At 40.3% G+C, this 23,842-nt stretch overlaps 1 protein-coding gene across 3 annotated transcripts in view; it reads right to left on the reverse strand.

Annotated features, from left to right (window-relative positions):
* Window positions 1-23,842, reverse strand: part of LOC116843307 (beta-1-syntrophin) — a 277,140-nt gene that overhangs the window by 247,298 nt on the left and 6,000 nt on the right. For 2 of the 3 annotated variants that reach the window (XM_032813643.1, XM_032813641.1), the window contains exon 2: window positions 21,938-22,538. In XM_032813643.1, coding sequence (XP_032669534.1) covers window positions 21,938-22,538 — 601 coding nt within the window. Of the gene's footprint in view, window positions 1-21,937; window positions 22,548-23,842 lie in introns of those variants that run through there. The other variant, XM_032813642.1, reaches the window with a different exon arrangement.

Here is a 23,842-nt window from a genome sequence, read left to right on the forward strand (position 1 = left end):
TTAGTCAAGGCTCGCCGGCTGATTTGTCGTCGCTAATTAGCACATTCAACGAGCAGCTTCGATGGAATTTGCCTCCGGGGAATTCCGGGAATAGACACTCGCCGTCGTGAGCACATCGAAGTGTGCATGTACAGTCGCGTGTCCTCGTATATCACGCAATAATCCAACTGCGACTACCCTCGATTAAGAACGTTTCGTTAAATTTCAGTTTGATTTTTCTCAGTAAAAATCAGGATAGATGCGCTCTGTGCATCGAGAGAGAGAGGGTGGAAAGCGAGGTAAAAGGTGATGGTGTGTGAGGGAAGCTATTTGCCGATCATATCTGTGAGATACAGCGCTCTCCAACAGCTTCCTTCAAATAAATCGGATGTACCGTCAGACCACATATTTTTCATAGCTCAATCATGCATTCCAATTACGTAAAAACAAACATCCGCAGGAGATAATCAAACTCGAGCTATCGGCAAAAACTACACGGCAAAAAGTATGTTGTACCTGAGTTGAAATCGAACCTTATGGAAAAATTTTTATCTTAAATTCTTAGCATACCCGTATATTAATTGGACAGTTCGTCGTATTAGACTATTCTACGTTCAATTCATAGTTCACTATTATTGTAAAAAAATAATCAAGTTTACATGTTAATGTTACATGTTATGCTATAAAATAGCTATTGGCGAATTCTGTTTGTACCATTATTCTATTTATACCATCAAATTACCAATCAACAAATAGCTATTGACGAGTTCTGCCACAGCGTAATTAATTAACGATTGAGTTAATCGGAGCTTGGTAAAAGTCACCCCAAATTAATAAATATTATTACCATTTTAATATTATTTTATTAATAAAGACTTTCATCTCCTATTTTTTACAACATTTCCTATATGTTTCCTGTGTAAAGATTTTAATGCGCGACACTATTTATTTCAATCAATAATATTTTTTAGGCTATTTTTCGCCAAATGGTGAGACATTACTTTGATACTTATATATCTTTAATCTACTCATAAATAGCTACAATTCTATCAAAAAGTGATTCAATATTTCAAATATCGCAAAATGGAACTAAATTTGGGGCTAAACTTTTACACAAAATTGCTTACAATGCAACACAACCTAGCTTTTTTATTCCAGATTTTAATTTTGCATGTATTTTTTTAACGAAGCAGATATTTTGTATTTCCCTCGGTGTATCGTTTGTTGAAAGCATGGTAGGTGCGAATATGTTAGGACACGTGGGATAGTTGTGTGCGCGACGCACGATATCCGTTTAATCCTGATCGTCCTTAAACGTCATTTAACGAACCGGCTAACGGGTGTGCCTGTGTAAACAGCAATCGGGCGCGATCTCGACGTGTCCCGCTAAATGGAAATGCAATGCTTCATAGGAAACGGCAACGAAATATTGTAAATCCACCGCCGCGCGCAATTTGTCGACCCCTCGATCGCTCGTTTTCCCTCGTGTTCCCCATCCCTCGCGACGAATAACGGGGGCGTTCACTTAACCGTGCCCGGGCACAGACACGGGCACAAATTTTTCGTTGCCGATTTAACTCCGCGTGCATGACCGACCGTGAATTTTTTTTCCGCCCCTTTCCACTCCCCCTTTTCGTTTCTTCCCGGTCCACACTCATCCACTCCTCCCTCATCCGCATAGAACTTCACTCCCTCGTCACTCTTTTGACCATTTGAAGCATTTGAAAAAGGCTTTTACGGATCGTGCCATTTGCGAAAGCGACCGCAACCGCGGTTTCATTCGTTCCTGCGAATGCCAAAGATACTTCTACACCGTCGTGCTCTCAGTGATCCTGCTTTAGAATCCACATACTACAGTATCGATACCTCTAATATACTGATACTTCAGTTCTACATACCGATGGCATTCTAGATACCGATTACCTGTACTTCATAATGATGCAGATAGTAATTACTTATACTTCATAATGATGCAGATAGTAATATTTGAGAGCCAAAATCCCATTTAGTGTCTCTACGTTCGCACACGAGCATATATGAAAATCGGTTTTGCATCGAAAAAGTAGCAATAACAGTGTTAATAGCAAAAACCTAATAAAAAAATATTTTTTACAAAACTATGTTACCCAGAAAATAATTCACTGAATGTTTCTAATAGAATATATTTTTAACAATATAAAACACGTAAAAATCACTGACAAAGTTAGAAGAACTACTTACCATGATTAAACTGCTAATAATGTTATTAGCAATAATGTTATTAGCAAAAATGATATTCTCAAATGTTTTCAATAAAGTTGAAAAACTTCAAACAGTTAATGACACTTTATTAACAGTGCTATACACAAATTTGACAATTTTTATAGTACGATCTCAATCAGAAAAAAAGCTTTGTATATATTGTCCACAAACTAACACATTCAATTTTCTGCTAATAACATCTGTTTCTCGCAAAATGATAAAAACAAATGCTATTGACATTTTTCATTCCAAAATGATAAACGTAGTAGTAAAATGTAATTGACTTGTTTTGTAAGTTGTTGGAAGCAATTATTTTGATCAGTTTTAAGTGAGACAGTCTTGCTAAAAACACACGTTATTAGCAATATTATTACAGTGTAAACCGGCATTAAAATAGGTGTAAATCCTTATTCATGGCACATATTCAATAATGCTTCCCTGATGGTGAACATCCGATATCGCTAAAATAAAAGTCACCCCTCGGACCGCCATTATTACGAAATAGTCTGAGAGGATCTTATCCTTATTCGATGACACAGCAGATAGGCGGCCATATTGATCATGCTCGTTTTTCCTCTCGTCGTCGCCTTTTTCGCGTAAGAGGAAACTAATGGAAACCGACTCCAGAGATTACGATTCTGGCAGGGTAGGAAAGCGAGGGGAATAATGAAATTGAAGAGTGAGCACTAGGGTTTTTCGGCCTCCGAATGGATCTACTCCGGCGAACGCGAGAAAGACGAGAGCAGTGGGGAGGGATAACGGCTGATAAATAGATAAATAAGGAAAGCCCATTCAAAATCGACGCATTGGCGTTTGTCCAATCAAGGTGCATTAACGTCCGCAAGATCGAAGAGGCTCATTTCTCACTGAACCCTTCCTCAACCACTCTCTCTCATTTCTTACCTTCGATCCTCCCTCACATATATCCAGCGAGTGCGATAGCACTTCGATAGCACCCGAAAGTATCTGCGCGCCGAACTAATAAGTAACTAACCATCTATAATTCCGTGGTACGAGAATAATATGTGTGTAGAAAATACTTAATATACAGGCTGAATCATTTATCGTTAGATTCTAATATATCTCTGTTTTCTTCTTTTATTAAAGAAAAGTGTGTAAGAAATAAATTGTGCGATCGGTAGAGCTGACTGACCACACAATATTGTCTTTTCAACCACATAATTAATTTTTTACACATTTTCCTTTGATATAAAAAGCGACCGATATATTTTAGAATCTAACTTAGTAATATAACCCGTATTAACTGTAAAGAAACGTATTTACCTGGAATTTGTGAAATCCATCAAATGAATCGAACGAAATTAAGCGACTGCTTCGTTAATTCTTCAATTTTTTTGTTAGTTTATAGAAATTAATTGAAGTATGAAGGCTGAGGGAGGAGAGGATTAACTATTGATACGCCCTGAAAAATATCGCAACAGTAGTTATCGGACATTGCGCTCATCGACGGCGTTTAATTAGAGCAGCAGTCGGCCCGACGGTTGTCTAGCTGGCCAACGCAGTCTGACCGACAAATTCCAGCTAATTTTCACAGTTGGGATCCTTTAATTAGAATCCCACCCCCGAGATTTCCGAGGCGCCAGAACGGACTGCTTTTCCCCTTTGACTCCGACGCCTTGCCGACGTTGCATAACCTAACCCAACGTACCCTTGATCATTACTGGAACTGTAATCGCTGATTCGCGTTTCGTTAGAATATATGGAATAGATGTTACATGATTATCGCGCGGCATTTACCGATGAATACCGATACCTGCCATTTATCGGAAGCCGATTATTTCTGATTAAACTACAGAGAAATCGTCGCACACGCTTTTTTTCTTGCATCTCGAATTTAAAAACAGCTTTTTGCGGAGTAGATAGCGCGCTTGTAAAATGATGTCTAATTAACCGAGGCAATTTCCGGGATCTCGGTGGATTAAGCCCTTTAATTAATTCGTTAAGTTGCCGTAATTAATTTTCGCCGTTCGCTTTTATTATTTCGCCGCGGCGACGCCGACGAAGTCGAACTTCCGCCTGTTTTGTAATTCGTTTACGTAAGCTTACAGTCCTAATGCACGTTGTAGGAGGCAGCAGTGAATGAAAAGCCAGTGCTGCATTATAAATGGGGATGAATTATGTCGCCCACGCGGGGGAGGGTAAGGGGAACGAGTAGGCAGGGGGTTGAATTATTACCGAGCATGGCGGGGCTGCCCCTACCGGATTTAAATTGCTGCTTCATTCGTTTTACTAATTTTTCACTTTACGTTGTTATCCCCGCGAACTTTTTCCTTTCTAACCTCTCGATGTGCCCGTATCACGCAAACGTGAAACGGATTGATCGATCGACCATACGTGTTTTTCAAACGTTCGTCCTGATTTTGCAAGACTACGCCGGATTTCATCGGAGTTCACTGAAAATATTTGACACCACTAATGTGTCTACGAAATAATCAATCAAAAAAACTTTACATAAAATATAAGTAAAAAATGATTAAAAAAAGATAGAGAACAATGTCGATACTGAATTAGTAGAAGTGTCGATAATCAGTTAAATTTCGACATCTCTGCGTTCTCAATGATTTCGCCCTTCTGAATTATTAATTCAAATCCCTTTTTAGTGGCACTATATTGACGATCGAAGATCGCTATGTATCGCAGATACTGAAGAACAAATCAAAAGGTTGTCGAGCTGAAACTGTTGAGATCATCCACAGATGCTTCTGAACGCTGATGTGAAACAGGAGAAAATGAAAAAGAAAATGAGGAAAAGAAAGAATTCAATTAAAGTGTCTTAATAGATGTGCTATTGCGATCTTATCGATCTAATTGCTGCTCGAGATTACTGTCCTATATTTTTTAAACCCTACGGAGATATAACATCCGTTAATTTGCCAAAATGCGCGAAGGGACAATTATAGGAGAAATAATTAATTGAGATTATTATCGGATATATAAAATACAGAATAATAGTGAATATTCATGCATTTATAATATCTCATGTAACGCTCTCCATATTTAAAGTTTCCTATTTCGTCCGAAAGTTCCGCAACTAATAATTCACCAAGCATTTAAAATTCGTTAGGATTTGAATCTTTTATCTGCCGATATACGCGGTCTGCGCGAGGAGAAGTGAGTTTGCGAAAATAGAGTCGTGGTCGTTCGTTTCCTACATTGACCTCTCAGCTCGATCCCCAAGGTACAGTGTAGTAACCGATCGTAAGGGTTGTTATCGGAATATACCCCCGTCGATGGGACTTAACACGGATATGTGTTGCGCGTTGCTTCACGTCGCTCGCCTGTCTCGAGGATATGTTCCGGGGGCTCTTGCATCCCCCAACCACCACCCGCACGATGCACACCGGCCCCGGCTATCTTCCTGGACGTGCGAGGATATAACAACCGTCGATGTAGATTAGTTGGCGCAACTACTCGCCGGACTTGCAGTATCCCCGCAGCCAGTACTCGTTCGCCCGCAGCAGCCAGGTATGATAATTATGCAAAATAATATTTCATCCGACCGCAACGCTCACATTTGCTCGCGCAAACAAATAACAAATAATATTGTTTCACCGCTACTTTTCCATATCGTTGGTAGTCCTGACGAGTGCTTGCAAAACTAGAATCCCGTAAGTCGTTTATGCTTGAATCGCGCGCTGAACGTAACGTTTGCATCATCATTGCATTTGCACACTTTATCATTTTAAATTCGATACTATGCTTATCTTTGTGAATAGTGTAAAACACAAAAACGAGAAAATAACAAAATTCCACAAATTTCACACAAAATGTGAAACAAAAAAAGACATTATAAATGTAACTTTATTAAAATATTTATACTGACACGATTTTAAGTTGCTTGAAAAATAATTGAATATCAAACTAAATAAACAAACGTGACGTTTTGTCGCAAAACGCGCACAAAATCCCTCATAAAGAAAAACTCCCTTTCCTTTCATAAAAAAACTTTGTTGCCCAAGAAAAAAGTAAATCACGCGACGCCATCGAAATGATTTTAGTAGCTTGGCAGTTGGTCGAATTAGTCGACGTTGCTCTCGTTAAATCGATTCGTATCTCACGGCTATATCCATCCTCCTGCTCTGGGTTAAACGTGGGGGTTAGAGATAGCTTAGGAAGAAGAAGAGAGCGGGAAACCTGTACCTGTGTAGTCTCCCTCCTGAGTCATTACCGAGAGCGCGTTCGGATCCCGTAATAAAGTTTACTTCGGGCGGAATCGAACGGGCGATTTATTTTTCGCCGACGCCTGCCCTTTGCCCAATGCATCTCCCGATCTGGGGGAAAATGGCACTGTAAAGTCACCGGAACAGCGTGATTGGTCCATTCAGCGCCCGCAAAAGGACACTGCGGTGGGGATATGCAACGAAAACCGATACACGCGATCCGAAAGAACGGCGCGTGGCTTTAACCTCACTCGGGTCGACTATTTCTCTAACGTAAAAAAAAAAAAAAAAACGAGCGAGTAAACACGGCTGGAGTAATTATACTGTGCGAAGTACCCTGTAATCTCTGAATGTCCTTTAGTCACGCACTCTGTAATGAGTTTAATATTGATTTTAATTAACCACTTTTTAACTGATAAGTAAGATTTTATTGTACACTTATCCTCAAAGCGTCTGATCTGCCATAATTTTGAATTCCCACCCAACTTTTAGCGTTATGCTTTCACTCGATGAAATAATTTTGAAGGCAAAAGGCATTATTAAATATAGGTATTGTGTATATCATTATTTTCGCTGAATTACATATAACGCTATTACAGATATTCGGTTGAATAACGCCGCTGCGAATTTATGGCGACCGTAGCGCCCTCTCATTTTACCATATCCGTGGCGGTGTTACATATGCATGGATTTGTTGACTCATTGATTCACCAACCATTCGATTTTAATTCAATCCTAGCGTGCTATTTGTCTTGTTTTTTTGGCAATCGGCTGTGTGTACAAATCTGATCGACTCTTGCGTAAAAAAAAGGAACGGAATCGTACAGAAAGGCCGCGAGAAAAGAAAAAGCCAGAAAAACTAGGGGTGACGCTCGAATATTCAATTCCGATGTTGTTCGCTCGTGGTTTACCAGCTTTTTCACGCAGCACCTCGAAACAATTCCTCGCGTTTTTCTGTTAATAAATCATTCTCGTGCACGTCAAATCCAAACTTTCCTTGGCAAAATTTGATAAAACGCCTGTGCTTGTCGTTTGTAATTTTAATACTCTCTTCGCATGCATAAAGAAAATTAAAATGTTCAATAGATACATTATAAAAATCGTGGAAACCTATAAATGAATAGCAAAAAAGGGTGAAAATTATAATATTGATATAGTTTGATTTTGTTGCTCACAAGGGTGAAAATTATAATATCGATATAATTTGATTTTGTTGCTCACAAAATAATTCTCAAAGTTGTAGTGTGATCCTAGAATAGAAAATAAAATTGGAATCTTTGACAGATTATAAAGTTGCTATTAATATTTGACACTTAAATATATATTTTAAGACTTAAAGCTCAAAGAATATCAGAGTCCAAAATTGCAATTAGAAAAATTACGATACTTCAGAGACACCCTATATTGCCACAACTATTTCAGATCTCGATTAATTTCCCGATCGAGATTAATAGCGGAAACGGCAAGGACTTCGGTAGAATTTACCTCGGAAAACTCTCAGTCGAAGCAAAGAAAGACTTATTGGCTGCAGAGGCGTAAAGGAAGAACAAAAACGCGGCCCACAAAGGGTTACGCAGTCGAGTTAAGGAAGGAAAACCGAGGGGATGGTTGTAAGGCAAACGGACTGGAAAAAGTGGCTGGAAGGGTGCGGAGGGATTTAAGGAACGGGGTGAAGTCGCCGTTAAAATGCCGGTAACGCTCGAGATGCGGGTATTAATTAGCGTGCGCAGTTTACAGGCGTCGAGGAAGGACTCGGAGGGAGAGGGACGGCGCACGAAGGCTGTTTGCGGAGGATAATAAACCGTTAGTGAAAGGATAATGCCGGTGTGGATGTCAGGGAGATGCGACGGGGGACTGCCGTAACTTCGGTGAGAGACGAGAAGCTAACCGGAAGAGAAACGGAAGTTGAAAGAGAATCCCAGAGATATGTAAGCTTAGATCCTGGCTCGACAAATACTACAGCCACACCTTCGTTATTTTATCAATACATATAAGAATATTAAATATCACATCGTGTATATAAAGCAAAAAATAGAAGGGAGATAACGTTTGATTGTATGTAGTTTTCTTGGTATTAAACAAGCAGCCATTGCTTTGTATTAACATAAACAGCTTGCATCATGTTACGATCCCGGAACGACCGCGTTACTCATTTACAGGATTATTAAGTGCTGTTAAATTTATCAGTAAATTACAAATTTACTCGATATAATTTTTCACCAATAAAGGTTCACGAAAACGGAGACGTGATTAATTACAGGATAAATCACGCTAGAACCAAATTGGATAAAATGCACATAATATTCATATAAACGTCCGTGAACATGTATAAGAATTGAGTGAACTTGTTATAATAAATAGATCTAAACTGGAATAAAAAAAACTGCGATATCGCACTGTTAAGAGATGCTTTTCCGAAAGCAACTTGTTGGAAAAAAAATTATTTTATAAATGAGGAACGCGTGTTTCCGAAGTATGTTGGAATGTAATTGCAAACTCTCTTGTGTCCTTTTTGTTGGATCTAAATTTCTCGGTTGTGGTAGACCTGGCAACAGTCACATTATAAGATGCAGTGGGTATAAGTGCCAGGTGCTCTCATCGACCATTCCACGCATTCTACTGTCCCACATAACGTTTGACATCGTCACTTTAACAACTCGACTTCACGTCGCTGTACACGACTGCGCTGCATTAAGCACCGTTACTTAGGCGCCTCCTTCGAATAATTCAATACCTATGTTGCGCAAGTGGGCGAAGCATGTTTGCCGTATCCGTTCTTTATTGAGCGAGAGTAGATATAACATTGGCCGTTGGTTTATATCGTGCCTTAACCCTAAAAAGCACAAGCGCTGTGTGTGCGCGCGCGCGCGCGCGCGAGCGTAAATTGACAGAGTATAGTACTATTTTTTCGCATGCAGGGGGAGAGAAAAACCATCAAATGTCCTTTTATTTACAGCTCCATCAGTCAATTTGGAATCGATTTTTCTTCAATAAAAATATATATAGATACTCTATCTGAAATTGCGATGAAACTAACCTAAACAAAAAAAAAAAGAAATACTGCTCCCCCGATAATGAATGAAATATCTATACTTTTTTTCTGGCAACTCGCGCGTTCTACCTAGTATCATACAGTTATTCTAGTACACTATCGCGCGACAAAATAGTAAATATCAAGGTACTTGCAAGCACTCACGGTGCTGGTGTTGCTGCTTTCGCTTTGAATCCGTAAAAGGACACATCCCATCTGAACGAAAGCAAAACGCGACGCGCATCGAGTACGGAAAACAAAAACGCACCGTATTTCACGGACGATTTGGGGATACAACTGTGATAAAGGGCTGAGCAAAATACGAGCGAGAAAGAGAGAGGACAGTAGAGAGGAAATGGAAGAAGGGCCAAACAACCACCCTCCGCGGGGGTGCGGACTACGTTTAAGGTCTTTTATTTCGAGCGCGACGTCCGCGGTTGGGAAACAAAAGGCGTGGGATGGCGGATCAAAGAGTCGAGAGAAGATTCCACTCGACGTGCCGAGGATCTCTTTATCTTTCTCTATTTTTCTCTCTATTTCTTTCCCTCTTTTGAAAGAGATGCGTCCATCCCGGTCGCCTTTCAGTCGTCTCTTTGTCTCTGTCACTTGCTGAAAATTCCTTTTCGGCACTATCCTTCGTTCGGGGTCCCATTAAACTTTTTTTTAATTTCCAGTATTTTACGCGTAAACGCCTTTTTCAAGGAAAGAAAAGCAGGAAAAAGAACAGAAATGAGGTGAGAAGGGTTAAATTAGGTTATCGTATCACCGTCTCGACCCAGTTGCATAATAATCGAGGAAAAATAACTGTGTGCATGTCGAATTAAATTAACGTTCTTATATAGCCTGTCCTTCTCTGCATAGATTCGTGTCAATATTTTATGCAGAAATCGATGTACTTGATAACAGCGTCAACAACATAAGCTATAGAAGACGTTAGTGGCACTGCGGGAGAGTAGGTTCCGCCCTAACCGCAAGCGCCGCCATTTAACTCACATGCACAAGGCCCCGAAAGCGGAGCATGTATGAATTCTTCATACTGACCCACCTGTCGTTCTTCTTTCGTTTCTTGAAGCATGGTAGCGCCACTTACGAGCCGCTGAATGATGCATCGGTCAATCAATCGGGCACACTGCTAGTGTGCATCCTCCCGTTCGCTCTTCCTTTCGCAATTGTGTACGAAGGAAAACTCCCATCCCGATAGAGCCGTCACGCAGCGTGCGGTAACGGGGTTATCGATTTCGAAGCGTCACGACCTCTTATTTTAACACTGGGGGAAACTTAAAATCAAGCGGCCAACAACACTGACCGCGAAATTGACAATTGTGTCTTAGAATCTCATTGATATCACGGAATTACTCTCGTCGGTGAGCTGTTTGCATCGATCTGTCATAAAATACATTTAATTATTGGATTTTCTCGTTGCGTCATAACGGCTCGTATTTTGCTCGCATACCCTCCGTCATTGGTTTCGTGTTAATTAAATCAACCGTGATTAATTAATTCATTACGTAAAGGCCGACTCTGCCAACAGCGTGCGCGCACGCGCGAACGTGATATATAATAAATATTATTATCCGTTGAATATGTTCGGGACGTAACTACGTTAAAGGTTTAACGGACTTAATCTTTTATCTTCTTTGAAATTAAAACGTTTAATTGTTTACGCCAAAAGAATCAAGAATCCAGGAGTTCAACTAAATATAAAAAAATTGCTAAATATAAAAAATTAGAATTTCAGGAATAAATAATTAAATATTTCAAAATTAGAAGCACGTTCGGACAAAACTGTACACTGTTAAATCCGTAGTGTCAAATTATACTCAATTTGAGTTATTTTAAACCATTCCTATAAGTCGCCACTGCTCCTACTAAATATGTCGTTAATTTAACTAATGTAATGGAGTTAAACAATTTAACTTAAGAAATGTATTAAATTTGACTAAACTTTAGTTTATTTTTTATTATGTGCACGTTAATGTAACCTTTGTTTTAGTAAAAAATAACTTAATATTGTTTTAAATGGGTTGATTAGATGTGATTGTTTTTTTAAACACATGTTTTGTGTTAAAATAGTAAATTTTGACACACGTGATAGTTAAAAATAACTAAATATTATTTAACTCAAGAAATTGGTTTAAATTTGATCCTCCAATATTTAACAGAAAAACATCTTCATTACGAATGTCACAATTTCTATTCCTGACACTTCTTCCTTCATCCCCTCCGCCCTTTCTTCTCTCGAACGCTATGCATGACGTAAAATAAGCTAGAAAAGCTTTGTTTACTAAGATAGTAGGTTCGCGTCAGCTGCATGAGCTTTAGGCATGAGGGAGATTTGTTACAACGTAGAGTTAGTCAACCTAAGTCCATGGCTTAGTCCTGTAGCGAAGTCAATCCAATCTCTGCTTAAACTTATGCTCGCTCGCGCTTGATTGCAACACGATTTCGTCGGACTATCCGAAGCTAGTCCAAGATCTTCCAAGCTTTGGTCTGCCCTTGAATTCCGAAATACTCTGGCTTTTAATCCTTCGAGTTTAACGAAGGAATTCGTTCAATTGCAAGTCATTATATAGTGACTTCTTGGACAATAATGGATCCGCTTGAGGACGTCAGCCATTGTACATGCTCCAAACTCAGTATTTTCGTGGTAACTCGGATCATTGAAAATGTTTCTTTTCGTGCTGTTAACGAGCAAAACTGCAAAATTGTCGATTGTAGAGCATTCTGGAAAGCTGGCGGCGGTAACCATAGGAGAGGGAGAAGGGGAAGCGACGCGAGAGTGGCAGACGAGGTTGCAGCACCGGTGAAGTTTGTTTTTTATCCCTCCAACCAGGCGGGAGTTCTCTAATTAAAGCGGGAGCGTTTGGCGTTCGGCAATTAAAAAGCGCGAACTTCAAAGGCCAATTGAAACGCGGCACGATTTTACATCACCTCTCGCATGCAATCGCCGAGACGAGAGACAAGTTATAAGCGCGACACAACTCTCGCAATGCATCGAATATTTCTTGAATATTCTCCGAAATTGTACATTTTCACCTCGCCATTTCATCTTTTCAATCCGTTTCGTTGTTAGAAGTCAGGTATATGCACGAGAGAGAAACAGAGCGTTTCACACCCATTAGCTAAACGAAAAATAAATTAGTTCAGATTAAGTTAGATTATGTTAAGATACACTTTGGGACTTGGCCAAGTGTTACAAGGAAGTTGATTGAACGTCCACTTCAATCAACCCTCTCATATAGGTCACAAAGTCATATTAGGTTAGGTCAGATCAGATTGAGAAATATCAATTCAAAATAAATTTCCACATTATAAATAGTGCGATGAAGAAGAAAGTTTGAAGTCTTAAAAACTGATGTGTATTAAAGAATGAGAGATCAAAGGAGCTGGAATAAAGAAGATGATTAATAAGTGCTGGCCATACATCGTCTATCTTATCTTATTTAATGAAGCATATTTGCAATTACGTAATATCTTGAGTAGACAGAGCAACTGGCCATGTATGCGCGTTTTATCCCGGAAGATTATTACCTTCTCGGTACTTTGTGATTCTACTCTCGTCCGCTTTATATATATTATATATACGCGCATAGAGAGCTACGTATATAGTAAAATAAAAAGACTCACCGTCATCTTCTGTCCGCCCCTGTTCCTTTGAGCGACCACAAACATCCATCTAATCGTTCTACCGACCGCGAAGCGCTTTACTTTTCATCGAGACGCGGTCAGGGGATATGAATATTAAAAGCGGCTTTTCGCGCTCTGATGAATATTGATATCGTAGTGCAGCGCGCAACACACAACATCCGAAATGATCGTCCGCCGGGACTTTAGAAGCTTGCACTTTTCCCGGATATACTCGTATGAAACTAACTTAACCTGCACGACTGCCTGTTATCTGACCGTTATCGATACTCGATTCGCTTCCCTCGTGTTGCCGTGTGTGTCTCTAAGTCGCTATCGATACGCCTTTCCGTCAGAGAGAAAAGTTCGCGTTCAAAATTTGTGAAATAATCCAGAATTCTAAATTTAGCCATGTGCGTGTGCAAGTTAGGTAACCAAGATTAGGTGGCTGAAGTTAAATTAAGTTAGGTAATGTTAAGTTAGAGTTAAATTAGATCGAGTCGAGGAGTTAGGTTAAGTTAGGTTGGGTTTATACAAATATCCCGGGACACTTTATATGGTAAGTGTTGTTTGAGCGCTTATTATGTATAACACTCGTGAAAAGCTCCTTATATAGAAAATACAAAATATACAAAGGAAAAGATGATAAGAGCAGTGAATGGGGGTTGGCTCATTACGCTGGGAATCGCTTCTTTTGGACGCCGGGCGTCGCCTGGCCGGTCGATCGCGCCGAAGCCGAACGCTCTTTGTTCCACCAGAGCCGCCATTGTGTGTCGCGCGGTTATCAGGCGCTCGGGATAATTCGGCGCCCGGACACAATAGAGTCGCGGATCGTTGCTGGAAAATCCTCTGCGATTCTGCGGCGCGCTTCCCGCTTTCGAGACGTCGGATCGCTGATGCTGATTAATTAGGTGCTCCCTCTGCGTTCACCCTCAGCATTAATCACACGATCATTAAACCGAAACATCGTCGGCGGACGTCTCACTATTTCGCGCGTAATTATCGTATCCCTTTATGGGGCCGATTAACCCTTTGGGCTCATTGATTTAACCCCGTCGTAACGACCGTACGTCCTCCCGCAGGCAAGAATAACAGAAAGAGGAAAGCGGTGAGTCTGACGCGGTTATATTTTCGGCGGGGTCTCTATGGTCGATTAAATTAGGCGAATTTTCAGTGAAAACATGATTCGTGATATGTAATCGGTGTAAATCTACTGGAAAATTGGAAGTGGAACCACTTAGAAGAACGAAAAAGTTTTCGTACTGACAATTTTCAGACTTCTTTTCGATGAACAATTGCAAGAGGTCCGTTTGGTTGTCTACACAGTGCATTAATTTATGTATAGATTCAAGATAAGTAGCAACACGACATTAACGTACATTAATATTCTGTCAATAAATGACAATCCACTCAGTCTGACGTTGAAGAAAGTTTAGTCATCTCTTCCTATTTTGTGTCTTTCTTTTCCCTTCTTAGACCTCTTAAAAAGGACATAGTCGAACTTGTAAGAAACTCCGCGGCTTCACGGTTGCCAACTCCGCTTGCGAGTTTCTACACATGTCGGAGGCGGAGCAACCACCGTGCTAAATATTAGCACGATTATTATCGTGTTATTACGTGCGGTAGATTCGGAAGTTTTACGACAGTCCTTCGTGGAAAAGGGCGGCCGGAAGGGGGCTGGAAGAGGCGCGGCCCGCTGCATTACATCGCGGAGATAGAGGATCTCCGGTCATATATCACGTATCGTGACGCGGTCTCGTGCCCAGACTGTGGTCTAGTGATGGCCCTCGAGCCAACAGCCATGGCACCGAACAAAATGATCGCACTCCATAAGCCTCAAAATTATTATGATTCTTCCTATCTAAGGTGGCCAAGCGCAGTGAAAAATGTAATATATTGACAAGCATCGATGTAGTTGGTCATATAAGTAGTAACAAAAAAATTGATAAACAAAAAAGTTGAATCTTTTTGTTTGAGAAAAAGAATTTTTGCGAATGTATTGTGGGTAAACGCGGTCGACCATATTCCTTTATCTATTGTCTCCTTCTTCCTCTTTTCTTCCGTCTCGATCTTTTCTCCTTTTACTCGTCTCCCCTTTCTATTCTTTTTCTTTTATAAATATCTGTTCCCCTATATGAGATACAGTGTCGTTCTTTATCCTTTCTCTACCATATTCTACTTTCCATTCTTTTTGTAGTTTTTATGAACGCTTTCAAAAATTATAATGGTTGACAGTATCTTGTATATTATTTTATTCTGACATTTTGTCACATAAAATATGAAACATTACTGATGGTATCCATGTTTCAGTCAATTTCACTGTAATGCTTTTAACGTAAAATAATAGCAATTGATCGATGCAACAAATCACAAATCTTCGTTAAAAAAGGAGCGATTACGCATCTCGTATACATTGATGCATTAATGTGTAAAAGATCAATCGATCTTGCTCGTAACGTTTGTCGTATTCGCCAAACTGCACGATATACGATTAAAACGAATGTTCCAAAAAGATTTCCAATTTGCAGGAAAACAGAACATTAACAGATAGCTGATGTTTTATCAAAGTGATGATGCTATTATTTATAAGGCAACGCGATATTTCACACGAGGCTATTAGCACGTAAACTTTAAATTGAATACAATAATTACCCTACGCGAGGTTCACCGCCATCACTAGCTGCGCCATTTTGCATGTGGCGATCGTGCAGCCTCACAGCGGTAATTACAAAAACGCGATATCTTCCGGCCGAACGTCGGTCGTTACGTATTACAATTGCAGGCGTCTAGTGCTAATTGCATACGACACGGACGATTCACGCTTCCCCTGCTGACCGATTGCTGTCGTCACGTTCGCTTCAAATGCTAAAGAACTCTCATAATTGAACTTTGAATCCCTAACGACCGCGGTGTATAACGCCTATTTTTTAACCATTCTGTAGTGTAAAATCACCTGCGTCGTAAAATACTACTGCATATATCAGTGTCTCTGAAGCTCTTTCGATTTTACGTTGAAGACAAAACTATTACCCTAAAATCAAGTTTGTGAATTATGTTTCAAACTAGCTTTAAAAGAACAATTTTCTACAAAACACTGATTAATACACATAAATTTTTGTACGTTCTAATAACTCCAACTCCAATAAAAAATACTTGAAAAGGTAAGATTCAACTAAACTAGCGCGATATATCGCAGTGACACTTTCATTAGACAGAAGACACTTTTAATCAAAAGATATTATTATAAGTTACAAGGGGAGGGAGATGTGTTACGTTAGGTAAGGTTCACAAATACCGCGAATGCACGAGAGTGTGGCAGTGGAACTTTCCCGACATGGCTTGTAGTCACCTTCAGAGCAGCTCGAGTACAACACTTACTATACTGACACGCTATACTGACTCGGATATAAGGCACGAGCTGTACGCTCTCGTACTCGCGAGCTTTATATATCGCCCCGCAGTGTCTCGCATGCCTTTCATTTCGTCCTTTACGGTACTTCGTCATGATTTACGGCGTATCCGCATGAGGAACGACGGTATCGCGCGCGCGCCTTGCTCCCTCGTCCGCTTTCGTCTCGTCTCGTCTCTTCCTTCCTTCCTTCCTTCCTTCCTCGCGCTACGGTTTCCGTCGCGTGAGTGTGCTTCGCTTGTAATTTTCTCGTCGACAGTCGCGAGATGCCGGGAAAGGATGCTCTCTGCCAAAGGACGTCTCCTTTGACTCGCCTTCGGCGGAAGTCGCCGCGTTGTAGCTACTCCGGGGCTTCCCCTCAATGCGGATAGGTCGCGGTAGCAATAAAGTATGGCACAGATCGTGTAAACGCGACAGACATTCTCGGAATGCGGGATGTTCGGAGTCCCAACTCTCCGTCACATTGCTCGCTAATAAGTATTCAGTTACAAACAATCTGCAAAGTGTTAAGGTAAATCGCACCTCTTCTCCGATCAGGTAGAAATTTACCTGTCCTTAAGGCTCCTGGCTACTCGTCTTTAAACTGATTGATGATGTATCAAGCGAGGAAATGCATGTCCAAAATTCCCACAAAGACTACGAACGAGGGGGTTGTGTATGTTACGTGACAGACACGCAATCCCTTTGTTTCCTATTAAATTCAGATACTTCCTAAGCCCCGATGATTCTCTTTGAAATATTTCACCTATTGTGAAAACCAACCCGACAACAGCCATTTCCTACAATATTTTGTTTATCCGACTTAAACGTGTAAGAGAGTACGTGTGTAAAACTACGTACAATGTTAATGGATTTTGGTGTATAGCTCGAGATTAACTTATTTAGTAAAATCTAGACAAATTGGAGTAGATAAATGCGAATTTAGCTGCATTAAATTTAAAACTATGCAATTCTTCGAAGACATTACTGTGAAATTCAGTAATAAATGCAGGATGCCATTTTGAAGCAGACGGACGAATTATCATAACAACATAACGTCCGTCGTTTGTGACGTCAACATATTTGTAACCCTGTTAACTTTATGCCATCAAAGTTTCGAACAATCACGAGTATACACTGTCATTACATAATCGTTCTATAATCACTTTTCCGACAGCTACAATCGACTCCGGCTCATTGTTGCACGAATCGCCGTTTGTTTGTCGTGCAATTAATGACGAAGAGGAGAGCTAATTATCAGCACACGCTGTAAAACGAGCGCTCTCTAATTTGCATCCGTTGCTAATTAGTTTCTAGCAACGAATAATTATCTGAATTTTGCTAATCAACATCACGTTAGGATTTTCGGCCAGACGTCGGATTATTATTATGAAATATAATTTAATGGACAGAGATACACGCAAGCAAGTGTTTAACTTCGGTGAAACATCGAAACTTGTTTGTTATAAATAATATACGATATATATATATATATATATATATATATATATATATATACGATATATATATACGATAATAATATACAATATATATATATATATATATATATATATATATATGATTTCTTTTAATATCGGCGTTGAAACACATTTTAAATAATTTATGACATCTAAAAGGAAAGATCTTTCTATCAACAAATCAATGTTGACAACCCAACAATTATTTGCTGCAAAAATCAACTAACTATTACAAAATAGCGATGTTATCATCTTTTTTCAATTTGAACTCTATATTTGATAGAAGTTAAAACTTGGCTCTAGAATAGCATGTATAGAGATAGGAAGATTAGGAAGAAACACCAAAATTTCACAACTGTGGAAGATCTGGAATATCTTTTTTTCAAATGTTTCCATAAAACGGAAGATAACATGTTTATTTTACAAAAAAAAGTCATGGTGAATGAATCTCAAGAAGACAATAAAATAAACGGAATAAATTATCTAAAATATATTCACATATTATCTAAAATATCTTGTAAGATAATATGCAACTCCAATAAACTGGTTTTGTGTAATACAGTGTACGCAACTGGAAAGCACCTTATATTTCGGCCAATTACACGATTTTTTATTTCAAAAATACCTGGATGACTCACAAACCTTTTTAATGATATTTCATAACTCTTCATACGAAATATAAACGATACCATACCGGAACTTTGTTTAATTTATCTTCGGCCATTATTTCGGCTAAATGCATGGTCCAAAAATTAATTACAATTAATATAACGACTCACAAATCTTTTCAATTGCACTTCATACGAAATACAAACGATTTAAAAGAGTAATTTTTATATCAGAAGACAACTCATCTTACCAGATACTTTGCACATTCAACTTGAAAAAACTATCTCTTAATAATATCTCTTACATTTTGTTTAACATAAACTATTAGTATTCAACGTGAACTTGAGATGTAAGTTAGAGTTTAACGGCTCGAACGCGGCTGTTGGACGAACGACATAACCTTCGTGGTTCTCTCAGGTGTTTTAGTAATTGGAATGCGTAATTTTCGGCGAGCATTGTTCCCTGTAGAAGACTGCATGACGAATGACGTGCGACATCGTCAAGGAAATTGCGTCTTAAATCTTGCAGACCGGAATTCCTTTCGCTCGACATGCCAAGCAACTTGCTCATCCTTCCCCTTTCTTACCCCTCCTTTGTCTTTCTTACACACATACACACTCACACATACACACACAGGTTAAGAACCTAATTCCAATTATGCTACACCTGTTTCTACACTTGTAACAATTGAACATCGTAGAAAACAATATCCGGCTCTTTGAATTTTTCACGATTTTCAAACATTTAATTAAAAACATGAATTGTGTAACTATTCCATACCGAATCCTTCGATATTAAATACATAACGCTGGCGTGCTTACTATGGAATACAATATTACACGTAAAATTGTAAAAACGTTACTTTGCTGACGATAAATTGCGCTTCCGTTTGTGATCCGATTGCACAGGCCATTCGCTGACGTGATGGAACAAATAAGCGTTATGAAAAAAAAAATGTGCATTACAGTAATTCACGTGTATAAGACATGGATGTGTTATTTTATCTCGTACAGCACGGCGGCGCACAATACGCTCGCGCCCTCGACGATTACCATTGGTGGTAAACACAATACACGTGCATGCACGTGCGCACGCTTAAACGAGTCGTTCGCGGTGATCCATAATCAAGGACACGCGATATCTCACAGACAGAATATCCTAGATCCGACACGGAGATTACTGAGCGGCGAATAGATAGCTGTTGCGGAAAAGTCACGCGAAGTTGGGCATCGTGTTCGCGGAGATCGTATCGCGGGGGCGTCATCACGACTTTCGCGCCTAGCTGAAAATTTCTCGTAATCGCACGACCTGACCTCCCGCCCGACTGCCATAATCTTGCAGACGAATATGCTCCACGTCATTTGAGATTATTGGTGTATTATTGCCATTATTCATTGTTACCAAACTATACGGCATGTTGAATATCTACAAACTTCATCTAGGAATTATTTTTCAATTAATTTAGATTAGATTTAGATTAGGTCAGGTCAAGTTAAGCTGAGTTAGGTTGTTATCGATTCGAAATCAACTTGAACGCTCAGGTCTATGTTCATGTGAAAATGTTCTCTTCTCGCGATTTAATTCTCCACTCAAAGTTTGTAGTTCTCCAATATCTCGTTAGAATCGAGCCGCTACCGCTAAAGAAATCGGACGAAATTTTTTTCCACAATTTATAGAGCGTAACGGGAGTCATTACAAGTAGAATTAGACACTTTGCTTGTTAATCAGCTCATAATGCGAGGTTCTTAACAAAATCCTCAATAAGCTTCTTCAACACAAATAGTTCCCCTAGACGGGTGAAGTATTTCTCATTAAGCACTCCGCATAAAATCGAAGCGAAAAGTGCCTCTTCATAGAAGCGATTCAGGATTCAGCGGGATTGAAAGCGCTTCATTATATGCTACGCCCGGTAAGTGGTTCTTTCGATCGGGACGTATGCGCCATCGGCGAGATCTCCATTCGTCGGGGTGAAATTTCTTTGTCACGTCCTTGCGCGAGCACGGACGCGTCTAAGCGGACGAGGGTTATGAAGAAGTAAGGGAGCAATGGTTCTCACCGATTGGAATAGCCCGGCAACAACCGTCGTGGCATTTTCTAGCTTTTGAGACGCGAGAAAATAACGATGCAGCAGACGTGCATACAATCACATGGCGAAATATGCCAGCAACCATCCATGCCGAAGGGCCCGAGGCGTCATGGCGCAGTGTACGTCGAGAAAGAGAAGGAGGGAGAATGTTAAATGCAAAATGCAGGAAAATGCGTGTCCCTATCCCGGGTAGAAACAAACGATAGCCGCGGACAAAGGCAGCAAAGTAATGACGTATGCAGCGAAAGAGTGACAAAATAAAGCGCGCGCGCAAGATGAACGCCATTTAAAGCGCTCAGACAATATGCGCGTGCAAACACGACGACGATAGAATCTGCATTCGCTTCTTATATATTCTTTTATGGAGTTAGTGTAAAATGTAAGCAACGAGAGTGCGCGAGACCATTGATTCGCGTGGTCCAAAGAGTAAAAGAACTATTCTTCGATCCAAGAATCAGTATTCCTTAATAATTGTACGTTTGAAGAATCCGCAGAAAAAATTAAATCCCAAACATTCGGTCCTTTTATGCAATGTTTGCGACAAGTTGCTTTAAATACAATCAAAGTTTATTAGGTAACGTTATCCCGTGATTTTTCTCAGAGTAATTCTGAGAACACGCACGAGCCCCATCTAATATCTCGGTGTATCGTGCAGCGTGTACTCTTAAAATGACAACTCTCCCGGCGGGCCTTTAGACTTCTTGATTTTCGGTACAAAGGGCACACACAAAGCGCTGATCTACTAAGTATAAAAAAAAGAAAATAGTCGGCTTTTTCCAGCTGGCTGCACACATCCGGCACACCAATCCAGTTAAAAGCCCCGGATAGAACTCGCACAAGTGCGCGCCTTCCCCTTGTGTTCTGCTTCCCTAACCCTTTCCGAACATCCTAAAGACACTGCAGGTACGCGAGGGATGACAAACGGCGCGAATAGAGTGCGGATAAAGACGTGGAATTTAATGTTGCATACGTCAGGAATGTTTTGTGTCGCTTAGTACATCCATCTTCCGAGAAGCGGATCCGTGAAGCTCCTGCACGAAGTTGTCGGAGGAACAATACGTCACAAGTGAAATTGGTATCTTGCATGTTTTCCGCGTAACACCGGCGTCATGTAATACGAAATACGTGTCTTTCAAGTAATATAGCCGCCATGTAGTACAAACTGCATGTCTGCTATGCAATAAGGATAGCAACGCCTTGTCGTGTGATCGTCGTTTTTTTTTTTTTTTGAAACGACGTTCCGGGATTTGTACACTTTCGCGTACTTTGATACACTCGCGCGTTCATTGAAAATAAGTAATAGCGGGTGGAAGTACTCACCTTCCAGCTCGACGACCTTGCCAGCCCTCTTCAGCGCCTTCACCGCCTCGTCGTGCGTGGCTTCGCACAGGTCCTCGCCGTTCACCGCCAGAATGGCATCGCCGACGTAGAGTTGCTCGGTGGCGTCCGCGGCCATGCCTTTGAAAATCTTCGAGATGAGGATCGGCATTTTGTTCTCCTTGCCGCCTTTGATCGAAATCCCGAGGCCATTATTGTCGCTCTTGACCACGCGGACAATGCGCTTCTGATTAGCCACGGAGTCGGGCACGTCCGGATCGTTCAGACTGTCCACGTTGTTGTTGTTGATGTTGCCGTTATTCAGAGCAATGTTGCTGGTCTCGCAGCTCTCGTCAAGGGAGATGCTGAGATAATCGTCTTCCAGCGAGACAAACACGCGATACCATTGACCGCGCACTTGGGTCTCGAGGACGCCGGCGCGGCCCGACGCAGAGGACGAAGCCCCCGTGGTAGTGGTGGTTGACGAGGAGGACGACGACGTCGCCGCAGACACCACCGAGCCGATACCCATCACCCCCATAGCTGAGGATGCTTGGCCGCTACCACACAACTCCACCATTTCGATTTCTTCGCAAGCCGCACGCTGCAACATAATGCCAACAGTTAAATGTAACCTGCTTTTTCCTCATCATACATTTATCATTTAGCGCGGGATTAAATTTAAGGTTATTGATTATTGATTATTGATGATTCATTCAAAACTTGACGAAAAGTTAAACGTCAGAGAGATATTAATAATTCAAAAGTATGAAAATAAATTTACGTAACTCTGAAGAATCTGGAAAAGTTTAGCTTTTAAGTTACAAGCAGATGAACAGCATTTTACATAAATACGCCATTTACAACGCTAGATACATTTTCGCGAAGGAAAAGAGTGGTTAGAAAATACAATTTATCTCCCTTGCGCGTCGCTCAATTTTCAATGCAAACCTGGAGAAAAATGGCGGCGTGCAAAATGAACGGTATAGTGTGCCCCGAATAAATGGCACCGGTACCCGACGACGTGAATAAATCAATTGTACTATATCCTGGTGAAATTCGTAATTTGAAAATAATTGATAGCGGTCGACAGTGACGTAGCCGAGCTCTCTTTGTTTTCCTCCTACGCCATTATTTCCATCAATCCAGTTTCCCGCCGCAACAATAGCGTTACCATTGCCTGCGTAAAATGGCGTATGAGCGCAGCGGAGGGCAAATAATTAGAAGAAAATTACGCGCGTTTACGCCTGATAATGACTTTAAACTAATTGCCGTGTCCCATGCACTTTTAATTAATTCAGATAATTTTAATGAATCCAGCTTAAGGAGAATATTTGACGTTGTTCACCAACACAAGAGGAAGAAAAAGTTCGTAAAACTGGAAAATTTAGTCGGAAATATGTAGAAACGGTAGACTAACGAAATCAGAATTCAGAATCTAATCGAATGTGTTGAACGTAAAATGATACGCCAAGTTAATTAATTAATTTATTAATAATACACTAGTTAACATACACAAGTAATAATAAATTTCGTATCAAGTGCGAATTTTTTTAATGATGCCAGCAGGACTTACTTAATGAAGATTAATTATGAGACCTGATGAAAGCTCCTAACTTATTTGTACTTATTACCGGACACCCTGTATTCACGGTGATATTTTTGGCAAATATGATTTGCGCAAACTACACATTTTTCTGAATGGAGTTCTGCCGTGTGAAAGTAATCGAATAACAGGATGCGAGTGAGCGACAGCGGCCACATTTAATGAATGCAACGATATGACGACACGTAGGTACGTGGCAAGGTTATAATTAAAGTGTTTGTCTCTGGGAATTAGTCCTGTGCCAGTTCTGGCTTCACGTCGCCCACATGAAAATACACGAGATGCCTTTATGGCTGATACAA

Source organism: Odontomachus brunneus, unplaced genomic scaffold, assembly GCF_010583005.1.
Source record: "Odontomachus brunneus isolate Ranch 3 - 2012 unplaced genomic scaffold, Obru_v1 Obru_scaffold_031, whole genome shotgun sequence".
Taxonomy (NCBI): domain Eukaryota; kingdom Metazoa; phylum Arthropoda; class Insecta; order Hymenoptera; family Formicidae; genus Odontomachus; species Odontomachus brunneus.